The following is a 20,794-nucleotide window of genomic DNA, read 5'->3' as shown; positions in this document are numbered from 1 at the left end:
CTATCTTTGACTGTGTTTCAACATGTACAATTATCCCATAATCATATTTTTCTTTTTTTGGTCACAGTGTCGTCTTGGTAACGAAGGTAATCTAGGCGTGCTGATTTGGTCGGCACCAAAGGTGCACAGAAAGGGTGGGAGAGTTTGCTCTCTAAATGTGACCACAGTAAAGACAAAAACAAAACATAAATAACATTTAACTGGTTGAAACACCAGTTTGAATAAAGTGGCCTCCCATGATTTTATATATTTAATGTTATATAATGATTCAGAAACACAGGTAATGGCCGATAATGCTTTAAAGATTAAAATCAATGTCTCAGATCACGACACTGATGAAAAAAAGAAAAGATACAGAAATTAATGTCAAATATGGAAAAAAGTAAAACAAACTTGTGCAATAGCAACAGTTAGTGCAAAGTGGCTCCATCGTGTAGTGATTTACTCGTTCAGTTAACAAGTGAACGATCCCCAGTTCGATCCTGGAGAGATAAACAAATCCTCTTTGGATCTGTGACGACTGCTTATGAATAAGTAGCTGAAAGTAGCTTTCTTACGGCAAAGTTGCAAAAATTGGTTATTTTTTCCTCAGAACCTGGCTGCCTAGCAACAACCAACAACCCAGGACACTAAGCTACAGAGGAAGTTTACTAAAAACGAAAGTAAATGATTTTCTTCTTCTTTTTGGCTACTTCCTTTAAGGAGTCGGCACAGCTGATCATCTCAACCTATCCCTTGCATCCACCACTGTCACACCAACATGCATGTCCTCCTTCACTGCATCCACAAATCTTCTCTTCCCTCTTTTTCTCCTACCTGGCATATTTCACATCCTTTGCAGAATATATCCATTATACTCATTTCCAATACAACTTATCTTCAGTATTGTTTCACTCAAACAACTTGCGACATTTAAGAAGAGAAACCATAAGAAACATGATTCAAGTAATCCTGGGATAAACGTGCACGTGTCAAAGTCACAGAGTTAGACAGCTACACAGTGTGTGGCCTCTCTTTATGCTTATCTTCTGCTTTACTTCACCTAGCCTCTTACCTTGACAGTGCTGCCAGAGATGAGTATATTCTCCTCATTTATATACAGGTAGACATGCGAGATGGTGGTGAGGTTGGGCGTGCTCCATTTATCAAAGTTGGCAATGAGCTGGAAAGAGAGGTCGGGCAGCTTGTGACAGTTTGTGGACAGGACGAAGGAGCACGAGGCCGGCAGTCGCAGCGATGCCCCGTCAAATGTCCTGAACACTCCGCCGCCTGATGCCACGCACTGCTGGGAGCGGCGGGCAAAGCAGCCCCGAACCCCGTACCGGAGGGTGCACTCCTCCTCTGCCTTGCATCGCCTTGGATTGCACTGGATCAGGTTTCGTCCAATGCACTGGCAGCGTTTGGTGCAGTCGGCGTTCCAAAAAAGCTGCTTGGGCTAAAATAAAGAAAAACTCTTACGATTTTATATTTGCAAATAGTGTTTTAACCAAGGTTACATGCAACTTCCAACTTATTTTGGACTTTAAGAGCTTAATGGTTGCACTTACTGATAGATCCAGAAAGGTCTAGTTAAATTTTTCTATATACTTTCTATATTTCTACTGCACAAAATAACCCAGACATTTAAACATTTATAATATATTCATGCACATAGAGCTTGGTGGGAGACTGACCTCATAGTATGTGCCATCGGTATAGCAGCCACAGTTCTGAGAAAGGATGCAGCTCTTGCCGTTGAGCACGTAGCCCTGGTCGCACTGGCAGCCCTCCACGCAGTCCTGGCTGCAGTCCCTCTGGCCGCGGGCTGGTGCACACTGGGGCGGGCAAACTGACATGCAACTGGAGTAATGGCTGTTAGGTGGACAGCTCTGGACTGGGAGCAGGCAGGTTGGCAAAGATATTAGCTAACAGTGACACTAACTCCACTCTAAAAATGTTTGTGGTGTTAATAAATCTTTAGTGTTTAGGGGTAAGAAACAGCTGGCCATGTCAAGAGCTCATGCAGATGTGCAGCAGCTGTTTGGCCCTTTGGGTGAAATATATTTTATCTTTATTATTATACTATTTATTATTTCGGAGTGTAAGAAAGTTGAGGTGGACTTCAAACCTGGTTATCCCTGCTTAGAGAAAACATCCAAAATAAGAACCTATTCCATATAAATACAGTTTTAAATGCACTAATTATCATGATGTAGCTCATTTCCTTATAGAATAAATATACAAACACAACTTAAAAATTACAATTTGTGGTTTTAATGATTTTATCTTAAACCTGCATAAGGTGGGTGGGATAAAACCAGATTTATTTTGCATTTCTGATAATTCTTATCTCTCTGATATTTTTCAGATGAGCTACTTTCTTTGATTAAAACAGCCATTAATGATGACACGCTGTCGCTTCTTCACAACACACAATCTATTTTTCCTAGAGGCAGATGCTTCAGCTACCAGGCTTCTGGAACCAGCTCCAAGTCTGGATTCATGGAGCAGAAACTCTCTTTAAACTTAACTTAATAGTTAGGATTGGATCAGGTGAGTGTAAACCATTCCTTACTTCCTCTGCAATTAATCTCTGCAGGCAAGAAAAAAAGGTTTTGGTGCCACAAGTTTTCTGGTGTCCTTTTGCAAGCTTCCCTTGCATGCAGATAAACAATCTATGTGGGGAGCAAAACAGGGATGGTACACGCTGAAATGCATCAGATAACTATTATCTGCTGACGAAGTTTTACCTTTTTTATTTGGATTTTATCTGGTGGTTATACCAGCCAAGTCAGGATAATAGCCTGTGGGTTCTCAGACTCAGGCTGGCTGGAGGAACTCCCATGATGCACTTCACCTCTACTTCCCAGCTTACAGCCATCACACATTCATATGCTATTATTACTTTTTTTTCTCTCTTCATTCTCTCCTCATTAGAACCTGCCTCTCTCTGAGTTTGGTTCTGCTGGAGATTTCTTCCTGTTAGACGTCATTTTTTTATCCCCACTGTCTCCAAGTGCTGCTCATAGGGCACTGGTTTCTAGCTACGTCCATGTAAATATTATTCATTTAAACTGGCCTTAATTTTAATTATAAATTCTCTCCAGTAATGGTGCACACAAACCTGAAACTTAAAACGGTGCCTGTGACTTTAAGAAGGAGAATACATCTTGTGATAACACAATGGGAAAAACTCTACAAAAACATCTCCTCACCACACGGTGTGTCGCTCCTCCAGTCGGTGACATGCACCCCTTGGGTCTGACAGGTGCTGGCATAGATCTGCAGCCAGTTACAGATTGTATCCTGAGCTCCCTGATCCAAGCAGGTGTCCTGGAGGCAGCTTTGATAAAAGAACGCTGGCGCCACCTTGCTGTGACACCGTGCAAACACGCCTGACCGATCAACAAGTAACCCACACAGCCTCACTGCCTCGGGCTCCACAAACACATAGAGCCCGTCACCGATGTGGAAACGTATGCCAGTGCTGACTCCATTTGCTTCATCGTCGCTCCCAGCGTTCATGTTGGCATCAGCCACCATGAGAGGGGTGTCGTTTTGGGAGCTTTTCTCTCCGAGGCCACAGCGCGGGCAGGAGTCACCGCAGCCCACCTGGCAGAAGGTGTCCCTCTCCGCCCAGGCCATGCCCCAGTCGGTAGTGGAAAGGGTGGGTGGGGACAGAGGCACGCCCTGGCAAAGGCCACAGGTGGAGTTGTAGAGGTCGCGGGGTAAAGTCAAGAGCAGGAGAGTGTTCCAGTCAAAGGCCACCTTCAGGCCAAAGTCTGTCTCCAAAATGAGGTGCATGCCAAAGGTGAAGATATTGACCTTTCCTGGGCCCAGCTTCAGGGGAAGGTACAGTCGCTCCTTATTCACCTGAGTGAAGAGAGAAATCATGTAAAACTGGTTAAAGATTTAATATAAAATCCCAACTAACATAAAATCATTCCTACAGGAGCAACTTCTAGAAACAGAAGTTCAAGTCTCTAATCTAACTGACTTGTATATTTTCCAAGTATGTGGGGAAGCCCAGGTGGTGAACAGCTACTATTAAGACTGACTGAAAGAGTTTCTGTGAATTCCTCTCAGTATAATTGTCAGAGCGAGAGCGAAACGGAGAAAATTAAAGAAAGAAGGGTGTGTGAGCGAGTGTGTGGGTGGATGTGTCATTTATGTTGCTCCTCAGATCTTTTAGTCGCTTTGTGAACCTGGTCCAAATGTCGCTCAGGGTCGAGGTTTCGTCTGAGCCAAATCCAGGCCGATAAAAGATGCCCATTGAAATTAGATCCACCTTAAGCCAATCAAAGAGGAATTCACCCTCTGCCTGGTTATTCTATCGGCTTGATTAGAAATAACATGTCCTCACAAATGCAATAACTTCGACCTTCACAGGGCATGCAAAGAAAATAAAATCTGTTGAAGATTACCTCATTGCACAGACATTCTCATATATCAACCTAATGCTTACCGTGACAGTGTTTCTGTAGCTTCGAGATGCTTCAATTTCATACTCATAAACTTCCAGCACAAAACCCCTCACCCAAATTGCTTGGCTCGTGTCTCTGTCCTCGTTACGAACCGCCAGTTTAAATGGAGGAAAAGTTCTGGTGATGGGTACGTGCGCCGTGTTCCCCCTCCCACATCTGGTGGTGACCATCCTGAGAGTGCAAGAGCTCTGCAGCTCGAACGGCACTCCGCCAAATGGCAAAAAATGTCCATAGCCAGCTGCCACACACAGGGCCTCAGAGCGCGGCTGGCAGAAATACAGGCCGTCATTCTCCTGGCAGTACTCCTCAGGGTGACACGGCGCGAGCTGACAGTATACGGTGTTGTCAGAGCCATTGCAGTAGCAGCGCTCCTGGCACTCCCAGTCTGTCCAGAAAGTCTGGTTGGTGGCCAGCTGACGCCTGTGGTAGATGCAGCCACAATCTCTGCGCGCCACGCACAGGCCATCCCGCAGCGCGAAGCCGTCTTCGCACTGACACCCCTCCTGACAAGGCAGGGGGCACGGCTCTTCGGGGTCGTCCAAGTTGGCACAGGTCAAAGGGCAGGCGCTGGTGCACTCATCAAAGTGACTGTTCTCTGGACAGGGAAGAGCTGAAGAAGAGTGAAGGTCAGGGAGAGCAAGACTTAAGCCAATGTTCAGTCAAATATCTTACATGTGTTTTTATGTTATCCTCTGTATGTGTAGTACAAAATACACTGTGTATCACAGTCACAATACAAAATCACTGTAACTGGTTCCAGTTTTACTTTCCTTCTGACAAGATAAAACAACAGCTCCAAACAAGTGAGATGATAGAAAGAATCTAGAGACCATTGCTACAGATGAAATTAAATAGTTAAATATTAGGTTAAGTTATTGTTGGGATTTTTTTTAAAGAAAACGGAATCAGGTGACCCTCAACCCTTCCTTAGTTATACTGCAGTAGACCGCGGCTCATGGACGCTTCCCATGATGCACTGAGTGTTTTTCATCTTCACACACTTCATTTCGCTCTCTTTGTGTTTATACACCACTCTGCATTTAATCATTAGTTATTAATAATCTCTGGCTCTCTTCCACAGCGTATATTTTATCCTGCCTCCCATCCCTCACCCCAACCAGTTATGGCAGATTGCCGCCCCTCTCCGAGTCTGGTTCTGCTGGAGGTTTCTTCCTGTTATAAGGAAGTTTTTCCTCTTGGGACAATCCACTTTTATAATTCTCATGCAAAATATATGAAAATACCCAGTCGCATTGTTATTATTGCTACTGGAACAAAGTTTTCAACAGTGCTGGTGGTAAAACTCAATAATAACTTACAATAAACAGGAGGGTTAAATGTGTTTTCAAGACACATTATACATTGTTGGGCTCTGAGTTATCAGAGCCCATCAGCAAGACTATGTTTTTACTGTGTTTATTTTTGGTTTTTAGCCTTTTTCTCTTTTTTTCTACTTTTTAAAAGTCATGATCAGCCTTTGTTGTTTTAAAAAAATATGAATTTAACTTTTTAAATTCGTTTTTTAAACAAACAAAGGGGTGGAACAGTGGTGCAGTAGTTAGCACTGTCGTTTCACAGCAAAAAAGGGTCCTGGTTTCTAATCCAGCTTGGAGCTTTTCCGTGTGGAATTTACCCTGGAGAGTACCTGTATGGTTTCTCTCCAGGGACTCAGGCTGTCTCTCACAAACACATGCACATTGGGTTAATTGGTGATTGTAAATTGGCCCTAGGTTTCAAAGTAAGTGTGCATAGCTGTCTCTCTCTCTCAGTCCTGCGAAGGACTGGTGACCTGTCCAGGGTGTACCCTGCTCCATGTCCTATGGCAGCTGAGATATTCTTCAGATCCCCCCTCCTTATCCAATATGGATAAACAGAACAATAGCTTAGCCACTAGCTAGTAATGTATATTTCTTGCAGAGTTTTGGCAAAGTCCTAGAAGACTTTAGAATTCATTTATATGTGTTTGGGGGTAAATAGTCTGGACACACTGCAGGTTATTTATACCAAATTTTTACTATAGACACTGCTGCTCACAGTCTTTGATCACAGGCTCAGAATTTCTTGTTTTTTCCTAATGAAAGATTAAAGACCTTGCAATCTGTGACACCAAGACTTTGGAACAGTCTCCCAGCCCAACTGCAATGAGCTGACTCTGTGGACTTCTTTAAAAAGCGATCTTAACTTGATTTTGTATTGCTATTGCTTTTCGATTATATTTTACGATGCTTCATCCCAGTGTTTATTTATTTTGATTACATCTTTTGAATGCTTGTCTGTGAAAAGGCTTTATAAATAAACTTTACTTACTTAATTATTAGATTTAGTCCGTCTATGCATCTCTGTTTTGGATCTACAGAGAAGAGTTTGATAATCGACAACTTGCTGATCTTTCTAATGACCAGCAAGAGGTGACTGCTCTGATTTCAACAAGAAATCCAGCTGTGTGAAAATCTATAGAAAAATTTCGTTCAGTGCCCTTCATTTGTGCTTTAAGTAATCACTTTTATATATGTTTATGGCCTCAGCTGCTGCTATGAAGTCATCTGGACTAAGTTTATGGTCCCTGTTAGCCTAAAAATGGAAGATGATGCAGTGTATAGTTTAGGGGTTGCCTTGATTTTACAGTCATTTCCCGCTGTTTGTAACATGGCCTTTCAAAACAACAAGCTCGCCAGGGAAAATGCTCAGTTTGAGACCTGACAACAGGCCCTCACTAGCCAATGGTTGACGTAATGGTCCATCTTTTATATAGATGTAATAGCCAAAACGGTTACTCACGACAGTTGGTGGTGCTCCTCCATGAAGCAAGTCCTACTTGAGCATCCTGACAGGCGGTGGCGTAAGCCTGCAGCGAAGAACACAGGGCTGAGCGGTTCCCTTCCCTCACGCACATGTTATACAAACAGTTCCTGAAGAATGGCGAGGGGTTAACCACTGCGTGACACGCAAGAAAGGAACTATTCCCGGGGTCGTTGATATTGCCGCACATCCAAGGGCTCTGATAAAGACGTAAGTCTGTGCACATGCGATACAGGTCGTCGCAGTCGCCATTGCAGGTAAGATCATCAGCAATGGAGCGCCAGCCGTCTGTGAACTGTTCGATTGACTCTGCCTGGCGTCCATTGGGTAGGCGAAGGTCATCGGTTGCATTGCTATTGAAAACACCACAAAGACCACATGTAACATTGTAGAAGAGGGTTGAAAGGGAGATATTGAGGAATCCTTGATGTGTGTAGTGGACACGAAGCAGACCGCGGGACTCCACCACTGTTGCATTGCCCGGCGCTCTGTATATCATCATTGTCTCCATTGGATGGACGTAGGGGAGCAACACTAGTTCACCATTCACCTGCAAAATAAAAAAGTGAAATATATTCAGCTGGTTCCAAGCCTCATTTTCATTGGACTCAAGAAGGCCTTCATTAAAAAACCGTTCATGTTCCAAAGTGCATTTATGTGAACTAGTTAGTTTAATTAATGCCAAAACCAGATGGCAGTTTTCAGACTTATAATGTCTGAGACATGCTTTTATGGTCACACTCTCATATTGCCTCAAACAAATCTCAAGCCTATTACAGGTGATTAAAAGCAAACAAAAATGATGATATGCTGAGATCATTTTTAAGTCTTAACATCAGCCTTGTTCAGCACAAACATTTTTTTTCTTTTAATGAGGCTCTCTAATGACTGGAGAGAGATTGTGGACTGCAAACATAGTTGTGTTCTTTGCTTCTGGCTGTTTGACTTTATTAAATTTCTCCAGTTTCATAGCGTCCAACGATTACACCTCCAAAGAAAGAGAGCTGCTCTCTTGTTTATTAATATGGCTATAATATATAACTATTGTGTCAACAGATGCTAAAGTTAGATACATTTTTCCATGTTTAGAAAACCTTTAATAGGCTAATAAGCTAACATTTTTGAGCAACACAGACAGCAGAGATGTGTATTATGAAGCAAGATTTTGTGACTAAAGTTGAAGACATAACCCGCTTGGGGGCAGATTATGTTTGAGATTAGAGAAAAGAAAATCAGAAGATATGAATTCACTGTCTGGTGACCAATCAGCTCCCTGGATCAGAATTTCCAGAAAACCTCTGTGCACAGATAGTAAGAGGGTCTTTTTTCTGTTTCTGTTATTTAAAGAATTCTTCAACAATTTTATGTAAGCATTAATATAATATGCTAAAACAAAGTTTTCTCAGTCGTTCAGAAGATATTGGAGGCCTTTTATCTATTTCTTTTACCTAACAACTTCCAGTTCATTTTAGCTAGCTAGCTAGCTAGCATTCCTTTAGTTAAAATATTGGTACGTTGTTTTTTTAATTTGCAGATAGCCATTTTAGCAATTAATTTGTTCATTCATAGTGTTAGCTAACAGTTTACATTGCTAATGCAATCATTTCCCAAGCACTTCAGAGAACTTATTCATTTTCCAAACAGCTTTAACTGTTAGCCACATACAACCTCTTTTAACAACCCATTTGTTAACACTACGACTTATTCTTCTTCCTCTTTTGGCTGCTCCTTTTAGGGGTCTTTGTAGTGGATTATCTGCTGCCATCTCACCTCATCTCTAGCTATTAATCTGTCAAAACAACCTCATGCATATATATCCTCCTTCATTATATCCACAAATCTTTTTCCTTTGTCTTTGGCCAACAGTAGCACAGTTTCCACCGCCACTCTGCTGGCAACTGGAGCACTGGACCTGGCCAATCTGGTAAGAAAATGGCATTCTTTGTGATCCCCATTTTTGATTTGGTACAGATTTTATTCCAGGACCCTCTTTCTGTTGCTGCTCTTTCTATTTTTCCAGATATGGGACTCATAGTAGATGTAGGCTTGACTGGCTTGTAGTCCCACTGTGGTTGTGTTCATTTGTTTACCGGATGACCATTGCTGGCTGATAAAAATAATTAATGCATTTATTTTTGCTGTTTATTTCTATTGCTACTGCTTATGCTTGGGTTTGAATTAGTTTTTTCAGCTTAGACCTCTACCTAAATCACAATTCCAGCGTTTTCAGTTTCAATAAAAGCGAATCTGTTCATATACTTGCGGCAGTGCAGAAGTCTCCACTCGCTATTTTCCCAGATCCCAAAAAAAAACCCCACAAGATTTTTACTTTTTATGAAGAAATACTAACCTTGACTGTATCAAAATCCAACCCTCCCATCTGTGCCTCCACGTTAGCTAGCGTAACTACCACAGGTCTTTTCCAAGCAGGCCCTTTGTTGACCAACCGCCGGCCTAGCTTCACCTCCACCATCGAGCCGTTGGCTGGCACTGGAGCGCACAGCTTCAGTAAGTAATAAGAGCTGTCATCTGGGAACGACAGGAAGGTGCCATCGAAGGAGGATGTCACTGAGTTTTGGGTGACTGAGCAAACCCCTTCTCTTCGAGGGTAGCAACCCAGCAGGCCAACCTCTGCCTTACACACCTCACCCTCCTTACAGGAATCATTGAAACAAGAAACTTCCCCAGCAGGCCCACAGGTACACCGGAGGGTACATTCTCCTTCTTCACCGCTGGGACCTACCCAGAAAGTCGTATTAAGGGGGTAATAAAGGCCATTATGCTCACAGCCACAGTCTTCACGCTGTACACAGCGGCTGCCACTGAGAACATAGCCTGGGTCACACTGGCAGCCCTCAGTGCAAGGATGAGCACAGTACAAGGGAGCGGTGAGGTCTGAGCAGGAAGCTGGACAGGCGCTTGTGCACACTTGATACTGGCTGAAGTCTGGACAAGACCAAGCTAAGAAACAATAACGGAGAAGAAATTAATTCTGATTTCATATGGTAGATAAGTGCTTTCATGTCAAATTTAGCATTAAGCAAACTGAATCTCACCACAGAAGGTGCGAGATCTCCAAGGTCGTATTGTGACACCAAGGGCCTGACAAGCCAGTGCATAGGCCTGGATGGCCTGGCATAGAGTAGTGATGTTATCCTTGTTGCTGCACATATCATAAACGCAGCTGTACACAAAGGCTGTAGGATCCACAACAGCTCTGCAGTCCCTGAATGGTCCATCAGTTTTGTTAATTAACCCACAGTAGTCAGACCGAAAGTAGAAAGCTTCTGCAAGAGGGTCACACATGCTGCAGTTCTGTGCACATCCATCTGTACACCTCCAGTCTGTGTCCTCTGCCCTCCAGCTGCCTCCCAGCTCCACTACACTTTCTGCCAGAGTGCCATCAGGTAGTACGGGATCATCGGCAGGGTCATCATTATAGTTGCCGCAAAGGCCACAAGTGTTGTTGAAGTAGGAGCTGGGTAGGGAGATGGATGCGTAATGTTGGCCATCGTAAGTTACCAAGAGTCCAAAATCAGTTTCTAAAGCAATGGCAACCCCAGATTGGTACACCCTGACAGCACCAAGCTGGAGTTGGACTGGTAAAGTCTTCACCAAGCCATCCACCTAAAGAGAGAAAAAAGGATGTTTTGGTAAGGGAACAGGTAGAAATCATTAACCAATATCTAGACAGTGTATCCAGGAGGAACGCAGCTATGTGCTTATCTTCTGTATCCATAGATTCTCACCTGGACTGTTCCAAAACTTCCTTTTGGCAGCGTAACTCGGTGACCATACACCTCCACTGTGACGTCTCTAAGCCAGGAAACAGAGGCAGCTCCACGGTTCTCGTTTTTGGCCTCCACACTGAAGAAGGGCAGCCCTGCTACCTCCCAGCAGGGCCGAGCCAGCAGGTAGGAGCAGGTCCCCTGGAAGTGATAGAGGAAGCCATCGAAGGTGTGATAGTGGGGGTCTCCGAATACCACGCAAGTGCTGGTGCGAGTGGGCTGGCAGTAAAAGGCTCCTTCCAGCTGCTCACAGGTTTCAAGCTGCCCACACGGAGCCTCTTGACACTGCACCTCATTATCGATGTCGAGGCAGCGACACCGCTGTGAGCATCTGTCAGACAGCCAAAAGATCTCTCCCCGTCTGTAGTAACGGCCTGGAAAGGATGTAGAACAAAGTAGCATTTCATGGACTAATTTTAGTGAAGAATTCTTTGCAAAGAGTCAACCTGCATGCACATTATCAGTGTTTGATGTTTGACTTGCCATTGTAGCTGCAGCCATTGGCAGGATTAATCAGCTCAGTGTCTACACGGAAGAACCAGCGCCCAGGAATATTTACATTAGTTGTTTGTTCAATGTTCACTACATCATTTGACCGCGATCCCGGCAGGTTGAAGAAATGGCCAATATCTCCACCATTAAAACCTGACTAAAAAGGGGAGAGTTGTGAGGCATATCAGATTGAATGTCCAGAGGATAATTTCTGTATACGAAAAGCCTTATTGTCCTTATGAAATTAGGAGGCACAGTGAGAATACCTGAGCTGTTGTACCGCCCAATCCTGTTAATGGATCTCCACCACTGGCTGTTCCTGTGCTCCATGTGATTTCGCCGTAGTTGAACATACTGAAGAATGCCACGCCATCTGAGATGAGTACAGTTTGGAACGTGTTCACCTTTAAATCAAACAAATGGATTAAAAAGATTTTAAGAAAGAAGAAAAGTGAATATACACTAAACAAATGTATAATGGATGAAAATCTTTTTTTTTTCATGTAATTAACACCCACAAAATAGACAGGAAACTTAAATACAAAAAACCTGTTCCTGATTTAGCGTCATTTTAAAATTATGTTGCTCTGTACAGTGATGAGAATTGCCCACCTTGTTACAAACTGAAACAGTTGAAAACTTCCTGGATATTTTCTTATGTGTTTCTCTAAAAAGTGATCTCTCATATGGCACTTATCTAACCTTACTAACCATTAACATAGCTTGACACAACAAGCTACTTTGAACCATTCATACACACAGCAGTCTTTTTGTTTCACATACACACAGGCACACACCGGGTCTGAAATAAATACCCACTAACTGCCAAAAACGAGTAGATTTTCAACTTGGTGGGTTAATCGTGGATAGCTTTCTGCCACACAAATAGAACAATGTAGTGAGTTGCTTTGTAGTTAAACTGATAAACTATTAATAAATATACCTGAAAAGGTTTTGTTTAACTTTTGCTCCTGCCTCATAATTCAATTTGTATTAATGTGTTATCTATACAAAAACCTATTCATGTGATAGAAAAAGGCAGTTTTAGCTGGTTAAAAACATTGAGTGGTGCAGGTTTTACTGCATGAGCCCCTTTTGCACATATACTATATGGACTAAAGTAGTGGACCACCAACACACAAACAGGAGCTGCTCATCCACTGAATGAAGTTCCCAGTAACAGTTTTTGTGCTGATGTTAATGGCGATTTGAAGCTCTGCATTCACTGAGTCATCAGAGCGTTGGCGATTGTTACACAGTTTGTGACACTGCTCTGTAACTTTACGTGGTCTGCCACTTCATGGCCGTTGCTATGGATCCTACAGACATGTTTGGTGAGCTGGGGATGAATTGTAAGCTTTCGAATTAGTAATTCACTCTGCAGCTAAACCACCCAAAACACATTAATTACATTTAAATTGCAAAATAACTGTTTACTTGTCCAGAAACAGATGTTGGCTAGATTTGAGAAGTCTAAAGTAAAATATAGCAAGCTAAGCTGGGTAAACTACATGCATCTAACAAAAAAATACAATATAGCTACAAATAACACTTAACCTAACGTCCATCCATCCATTCGCTTCCGCTTATCCTTTTCAGGGTCGCGGGGGGCGCTGGAGCCTATCCCAGCTGTCGTAGGGCGAGAGGCAGGGTACACCCTGGACAGGTCCTTAACCTAACGTATTTACATTATTTTATCTTCCTCATTTTCTTTGGGATGGTAAAGAAAATTGCATAGGGACCATAAAATATCCTCAAACACACGTGTATAGCATTATGTCTGAATGGCATGTTAGTTCTTATAATGAGTGTGTTTGAATCATATATGGCAACCAGGTGGCAATTATTGAGGCTCACACATTTATATACAGTACCAAAGTCTGTGTACACATGAGAAATACAGCAGATGAAGCAGATGCACGTGGGGCATATTTTCCCCTTTTGATCAGCCAGTTCCTATCCACATACTGGTGGAAGTGAATGACCAGAATTCAAACTATGCCAGAGTTAAAACTTTACCGGAGTTGTCTGGCTTCCTCCATAGAAAGTGACTTGGTGCCATGTTGAAATAAAGACCCATGTGGCAGTGAAGGTGGGCATGTTTTTGAAATACTTCCGGACATCTTGTGTTGCCCTTTCGAGAATTTCTGGCTCGGTGGTCTCCCGGTAGTACACGTCTCCGCGGATGCCATTGTGCACATCTGCCCAGAGTGGAGCAATAAATGACCTGCTGTCACTCAGGGGAAAAGCCTCTGGTGTGAATTGGCTAACCTGCACGTTGAAGGAGATTACACCATTGTTGTTGACCTGTGAGAGGAAAGAAGAGGATTTTTATTTCAGTTTCATGGTCCAGCATTAGTTAGCTTTAAAGATATTGATTGAAGGACTGTGGAATTCAGGGCTTACATAGATAGAGCGGTAAGGGATATTGAAGAAAATAAAGGGGATGAGTAAAGTAATTTCAGGAGAACTTCCATCGTCCATCTTTGGAGTCTCTAGATCCCTATGGCCAGGTCCATACGGATACAGCGTATCCTGAGTGTTACCTTGAAAAATAATGTACAAGAGCTCATCAAATTGTAAGAGTTGAGGAAGAGAATGGTATGCTAGCTCAATATTTGCATGTCTTATACCTCTTGTGTGTGCAAAGATGCTGAAGATATGGAGCAGAATGACTGGACAGCCTGGCCTGACCATTCTGTCAAAAAAGCAGAGACACAATTTAAAGTGGTGTTACTTAATCTGTGCTGCATTTTCCTTAAAGCTAATGGAAACGCAGGAAGTCATGAGTCATAGGACAACTTCCCATAAGCAAGGCTGTGAGACAAAAGAAGTGAAGAGGTAGAACCAACGAACCAACGTCACGTTACTTCTTTAAAATCAGGCTCCCAGGGCTCCCATGAGGAGCCCTGAAAAGGCCCTATTATGCATACCAGAACAATGTGTCAGGATCACATTTGCCTTAAAGTCCCATGTGAGCCTCAACAGTGGACCACAGGCCTCTCTGTGCCTGAGTTCCCGGCAGCTGACAGGACCGGCCGGCTCTGCTCCAGAGTCTCTCTGTCTGAAGCCGCGAGGCTGCTTAGGACCTCATTACCACTTCTGTTTGGGACCTATCCATGTCTTGTTGGCTGAAGGGAGAGGAGCATAAACGCTGGGGCACTAATGGCTTTAAGTGAGCAGGTTTGAATTGCTAAGGTCCTTGGAGTAGCCCTTAGGGGCCTGGTTTGGCAAGTTTCCCGTTGGCAAAATCAGATGTACAGCCAAGTTGGCAGTCTACAGTCATCGTATAGCATTTAATCTTAATTGTTAAATAAACTAGAATGAAACTCCAAAAAGAAGGTACTGACTCTATAGTCAGCAATCAATTAGATAGTGGTACAGCTAAAATTGGTTCCCTCTAGATATCACAGGCTTCAATAGACTTTGGTTTTTCCAGCCAGCGTTCGGTACAACTGCACAGCTTTCATGCTTCATTAAAAACTTTTTACCAATTAGCTGCCTGCAAGCTACAAGAGATAGTTACTTTCTAATGACCACCTAACAAAGAACAATCTAATCCCTGTAAGCCGTTTGGTAATTTACTGATAACAATGATGTGTCTGTTTTGTTTTAAACATAGGATATAAATGACTTCATGGATAAACGAGGTTAATACCACTCCAAGTAACTTGGTTTGGGCACTAGTAAATAGTTTAAAAGTTTGCATATTTTATTGGGTAGTTCAGTTTGTAAAACAGTGTTCGCTGTAGCTGCAGGCTAGCAGTTTTGACATATATAGGCGCATTTATTGAAGCATTTATACAAATATTTATAAACTATATAATTTAAAATGAAAAGATATGGTTTTATTTCATTATACGTGAATGAATGAAAGCTATGAAAAGCTAGTCGACCAACATGGCACGAAAGTAAATGTGGAGCATCTCTGCGCTATCGACCAAAAATTAAGAAAACTGTTATTTTTCATTTTTAATGCAATAAATAGACCTTAGTATGATCTGGGAATCTTTATGTGAATCCCCCCCACAGCACCTTCTGCACTTAACCGATACACAACAAATGCAAGGCCAATTCGAGACGTCTCCCAAATCTCTCTAATGTGTGAATTCTGCTCAGGCGGACATTAAATCGCATTCAGGTGTGCCAAGGTTAGTGGGCACTGCTGAGAGAGGTCTGCTGTAATGTCATCAGCCTCTCATCATACATTGTTAACAGAAAGATTAACCACAATTGCTCTTTTCACTCTTGTGACTCACCATGTTATCTGACTGGCATTAAGTCCTTTTAGTGGCTTTTAAGGTGGCAATTAAGATACAGCCCGAACACAACACTAAAGGGTGTTTATCTCTTTATCTCTGGGGTCACACTCAAAAAGAGACCAATCATGTTGTATTAAAGAAACATTAGAAGTTAATTCACTCAATGAGGATTAATATAAAGATTTTTAGATAGATATGATTGTCAAGATCAAACAGTGATCAAAATGTAACTCACAGTTTTTTGGGGGCTTTTTTGTACTCAGTTCCAAAAGTGGAAAATAAAGTAATGTCAAAATCAAGATTTACATTTGAGAGTTTAAGGTTGTTTTAGGGGGGAAAACAAAGGGGGAAAACAGGCATTTTTACTCATGAAGTTTGCAACCCTTTAACGTGAATCCAATACTGGAATCATCACCAGAAGAAAACACATGATCCCAACAATTTTAGATAGAAAGTGTTATTTTTTTACACTCACCCCCCCATAACTCCTGTGACATACAGGTATAGTCTGTATTTGCAGCATGTTTAAAACAGTACAGGTTTGTTGTTATAACCACAGTCGGGTTATAAATTCAGAAAATACTGAAATAGAGTGAAGGACAAAAATAATGGACTCACCTGCCTTCAGGAGATGAACATCTAGCACCTTACTAGTCTAGTGGCAATCTCCACAGAGCAGTATCCCATCCAGGGAGTGATGGAGGGAGTACAGAGAGGCAGTCGAAGTGATGAAGAGCAGCTGGATGTCCTGATGGAAGAGCGCTTCTTGTCCGCGTCCAGCTCCGCAGGAATTACCGGCAGAACCAACAGCGAGCTAGAGTTTTTTTGTTCTCGCCTAAACTGGGAATCAGTGAGAATCAGTGGAAGGAGCTTTGCCTAAAGAAGCAGGTGCAAACTTTACCTGGGATAGTGTTCACGTTAATCTGAGATCAGTGTTTGGGGACGGGGGGTGGGTGCGGAGGAGAGGGGACTTGAGAGGAGGGACAGCGGAGGAATCCGGGAGAGAGAGGGAGAAACTGGAAACAGAGTAAGAAGAGCAAGAAGGTGAGAGGGGAAGTCAGAGGTGGAAAAACAAAAGAGAATTACTGTCTGGAGACATGTTTTAAATACCACAGAAGAGGAATGTTGTGTACAAAGAGAGGCTCTCATGGGATGAATGCAAGCCTCTTTGGGCAGGATCGGTCATCAACAGCAGCAAAGTGCCAATTGATGATAAAATGTGTCTGTGGTGGACGATTTGGTGGGAAACACTGTGGCTTTTATGGGGGTTTTTTGGAAGGGGGTTGAATGATAATGTGTCCTTCACCACCTGAAGCAGCAGTTTAAAATGTTTCTCTCGTTTTGACTGTTTTTTGTGCTGAAAGTGTAAAAGAAGGTCGTCTTTGGATCAGGACTCGGTCGTGGTTAGAGCCTTACCAGAGTTCACTCAGTACAGTTAAATCTCAGAGCACCGGAGCACACAGACTCACCAAAGGAGTACAGTCTCACTCTGGGGGCGTTTATGGACCAAAACCAGAAGCACACACACAGTCTGAGACCTAGCTCTTTAGCTCGGCGGTAGCTAGAATTACAGAATTAACATCAGTCACTTTGGGTACTCTGTGTAGTCCCCTTTTTTAATTAGGTACAGCCTCATTTACAGGGTTATACAAGACACTTCATTTCCATAGATGCTGGAGAGATACTGAGGGGAAATCTCAGGTGGATCCACGCTGATAGGGTCTGGGAAGGAGAGGGCAGTCAGTTGGGTCTTTGTTGCCGGAGGACAGTGGAAGTAACTGGAGAGGCAGGGAGCAAGATGTGTGAAAGGCTCCAGGACTGAGGGCAGGCCCCGGGCTCCCATTAAGCAGCACTGAGACTCTCTGCGGAGGCTTCTTTTATACCTCCCACGTCTTGTTGTGTAAATGGTCACATACTCTTAAGCGAGCTGTGAAAGAGAATGTCATACAAAGAGGGACAAAAAAAGTCGGCAGTTACAGGTGACCTAGTGGGCTGAGGGAGCTTCCTGACCAAGGTTTTGTGTTTTGGGAAATGTCGTAGATGGAGAAGTTGGAAAGACCTAGATGGCCCGATTTCTTGTGATCGCACAACAGATAACGCTTCTTTTTCCTTTGTATACGAGGGTGGTCGTGTCACACGGCCTCTATGTAATTATGGTTGTTAAAGGGGCCAACTGTGTCATAGAGCACATTAGGATGTTATATTTGGGCCAACTGCGAGCATACAGGTCTGTACGGAAGCCCATTTCCGCCACTAAAAAACCCAAAAAAAAACAAGTATCCATAACTCGAAATTTCAAGTTATTTTCTTAAAATTTCGACTTATTAACTCAAAATTTCGACTTGTTAACTCAAAATTTCGACTTGTTAACTCGAAATTTCGACTTGTTAACTCGAAATTTCAACTTATTAACTCGAAATTTCAAGAAATGTAACTTGAAATTTGGAGAAACATAACTTGAAATTTTGAGTTACTTTTCTCCAAATTTCAAGTTAATAACTCGATATTTTGAGTTAGGTCTGCCAATCAGTAATCTATGTGAATGAGGTCACTTTCTTGTTACCTGGAAGCATATGGCGCAGAGTAACGCACACTCAAAACCGGATCGCAACAAATTGGTGCTTTCGCAAGTACGTTTGCTGATAGTAATGCCATGTGATTCAGCTAATAACACAAGGATTTCATCATTTTTGAAACCACGCAGAAAATACTCAGCGATCTGTGCATTCATGACTGGATGTAATACCGGTAGCTTAGCTGTAGCATTTGTACCTGAGGGCTTCAGCTTCCGGGTAACAAGGAAATTATGTCATTAACGCAGATTACTGATTGGCAGCACTAACTCGAAAATTTGAGTTATTAACTCAAAATTTGGAGAAAATAAGCACAAATTACAGAGGTGAAGACTGGAAAAAAAACAACCAAAAGATGAACAACACCTTAACCCAAGCCATAAAATTTAACTGAATGGCTCGACTCAAATCAAATCAACTAAAAAAAAAAAAAAAACACAACGAAACTGCAGGTTGATCCCAACTCAGCTAATACATAATAAATCAAAGCTGCAGAAGCAGTTAAACATTGAGGTTAGTGCTGATGGAGTGCAGAGAGTTAATGATTTGATAGATACAATAGATAAAGACAACAGCACTAAGCAAGAGGGGAGAGAGAAGGAGAGCATGCATCTTAACTTAATCTAAAGACATAGAAAATGATTAAAATGAGAATGTACTGACACACTGAGGCATGCTTAATACAAAAAACCTGTATTCACAGTTTTACACTGTGAAGCATGTGAGTAACTTGGATGCTATAGTAAGACCACCAACTTCTTCGCAAAATCTCTGTGAGTGGTGGTGAAATCAGAGATGAACACAAAGTAAAAGTGCAGTTAATTTTTGAGAAACCCCCACCCAGACCCCCACCACGGTGAGAGATGGTGAGAGGTTAAATGCCACTGGCTGAAACTACTTAAAAGAAAGATGGGTGGATCTGAAGAACTATTTTTACTCATGTCAGCATATATTTTGGAGTTTTCCATCAACAGCACACTCAACAATCATGCCTCTTTGAGAATGACTGGTCACTGTTCAAACTCAAGGGCTGTTAATCTATTCCTTTAAGTGTTTGTTGGCGGACAAGCACTTGGCAGCTCCTATCAAATCTCTTGGAGAGTTCCCCAGTACCAGGTTAGAAATTCAACTAAGGATCCCCAACATGCATAAAATAATTTTTTTTCTTGCTTAAAGTTGGTTATGAGACATAAGGTAGGTCAAAGGTTTCTATCATCAGGAGGGCATTGTGTGGGAACAGGTCAAAGTATCTAGCATCACAAGTTTTTGGAGAATCCATCAAGCCTGACCTTCACATAAAAAGGTCCTGGACTGGATACCCACTGAGCTCTGTTTAGCAGTCACCTAATCCTTGGTGCGGACCACTTTAATTCAACCCCTTATGCCCAGCAGTTGGCTCTGCCCTGCCCTCCTCTCCCTTCTTTCCATTCACAATGGTGGACCTCCTTCCAGTAACCCAAACCTTCTTACCCCAATGACTCCTTCATCCTACCAAACAATAGGCCCTGTTTAGCCTTCCTGCCCTTAGCCCCACTTCATAATGCAATGGGGCAGATCAAGGGTAGATCAGAGTACCAACTGCACAGCCAGGTCCTGTTTACACAACAAAGTGCTTTGTGGGATGGATGCACTGCAACAATCTTCCAACTTCAAGTACGTTCATATTCTCAGGATGGTGCATCTGCAAAGTTAAATTGCAGATGACATTTGTTCATGCAACACTGATTGAAAACTTGCTAACTATTGCTTTGTATTGGTTTACAGTATCCCTGTTCAATTCTATCCAGGAATTCAATATCCAATGGGTTGATTGGTTGATTCCCATTACAATAAAATTTGTTTGACGAGATTAAACAATTCACTTAGCCTAAGGTAATAGAAGTTTTAAAATTACCAAGATAAAAAAATAGAGATAACAAAAATTTTAAAAGGCCATAAATATTTAAATATTTTTACATTTATAAGTGCATGTGGGGGTGGAGGGTGTATGTTATGCTATATTATGAGAAGAATAGCGTTGAAAGCAGCGGTTCACGTGACAAGGTTTTAATAACAATGTTGATGTTGTAACAATTGTGCATCAGGATCGCTACTGAGTGTCTCTAAACGTATAGAGTCAATTTTTGATGTAAGCCGTTTTAAGTTCCTCAAGCAGGACAGAACAGAACAAAACACCCCATGGATCCTAAACGCTCACATACATGCTGACGATGGAGCAGTGAGGCTACACTAGGAGCCTCAACTGGACATCCTGCATACGATGTCCAGTTGCTTGCTTGCTTGTTCTGCAGGGTATACTTTACCATGTGATTGAAAGTATGCTAACTTATGATGTTAGCATGCAGTATCCCATGGTTTCTCAGACAAATCCTTCCATCTCTCGTGTATGAAAATGGTTTGAAATAGCAGAAATACAC

General features: G+C 42.4%; 1 protein-coding gene and 1 long non-coding RNA gene across 2 annotated transcripts in view; one reads left to right on the top strand and one right to left on the bottom strand.

Moving 5' to 3' along the window:
• tecta (tectorin alpha) overlaps positions 1–16,676 on the bottom strand; it is a 27,506-nt gene extending 10,830 nt beyond the window's left edge. The window contains exons 1-14 of the mRNA XM_026181511.1: positions 16,423–16,676; positions 14,176–14,240; positions 13,949–14,088; positions 13,562–13,849; positions 11,809–11,946; positions 11,534–11,699; positions 11,012–11,424; positions 10,319–10,889; positions 9,613–10,223; positions 7,242–7,812; positions 4,445–5,073; positions 3,195–3,852; positions 1,674–1,873; positions 1,055–1,435 (exon numbers count right to left, since the gene is read on the bottom strand). Coding sequence (XP_026037296.1) covers positions 1,055–1,435; positions 1,674–1,873; positions 3,195–3,852; positions 4,445–5,073; positions 7,242–7,812; positions 9,613–10,223; positions 10,319–10,889; positions 11,012–11,424; positions 11,534–11,699; positions 11,809–11,946; positions 13,562–13,849; positions 13,949–14,088; positions 14,176–14,239 — 4,830 coding nt within the window. The 5' untranslated portion in view covers position 14,240; positions 16,423–16,676. The remainder of the gene's footprint in view (positions 1–1,054; positions 1,436–1,673; positions 1,874–3,194; positions 3,853–4,444; positions 5,074–7,241; positions 7,813–9,612; positions 10,224–10,318; positions 10,890–11,011; positions 11,425–11,533; positions 11,700–11,808; positions 11,947–13,561; positions 13,850–13,948; positions 14,089–14,175; positions 14,241–16,422) is intronic.
• The window catches only part of LOC113030258 (uncharacterized), a 19,670-nt gene continuing 6,288 nt past the window's right edge, over positions 7,413–20,794 (top strand). The window contains exons 1-2 of the long non-coding RNA XR_003273565.1: positions 7,413–7,472; positions 9,129–9,186. This is a non-coding gene — a long non-coding RNA (uncharacterized LOC113030258). The remainder of the gene's footprint in view (positions 7,473–9,128; positions 9,187–20,794) is intronic.

This window comes from Astatotilapia calliptera, chromosome 10 (genome assembly GCF_900246225.1).
Source record: "Astatotilapia calliptera chromosome 10, fAstCal1.2, whole genome shotgun sequence".
Classification (NCBI taxonomy): Eukaryota; Metazoa; Chordata; class Actinopteri; order Cichliformes; family Cichlidae; genus Astatotilapia; species Astatotilapia calliptera.
Note: the sequence above shows the minus strand (reverse complement) of the source record. Positions and strands in the feature narration are given on the sequence as shown.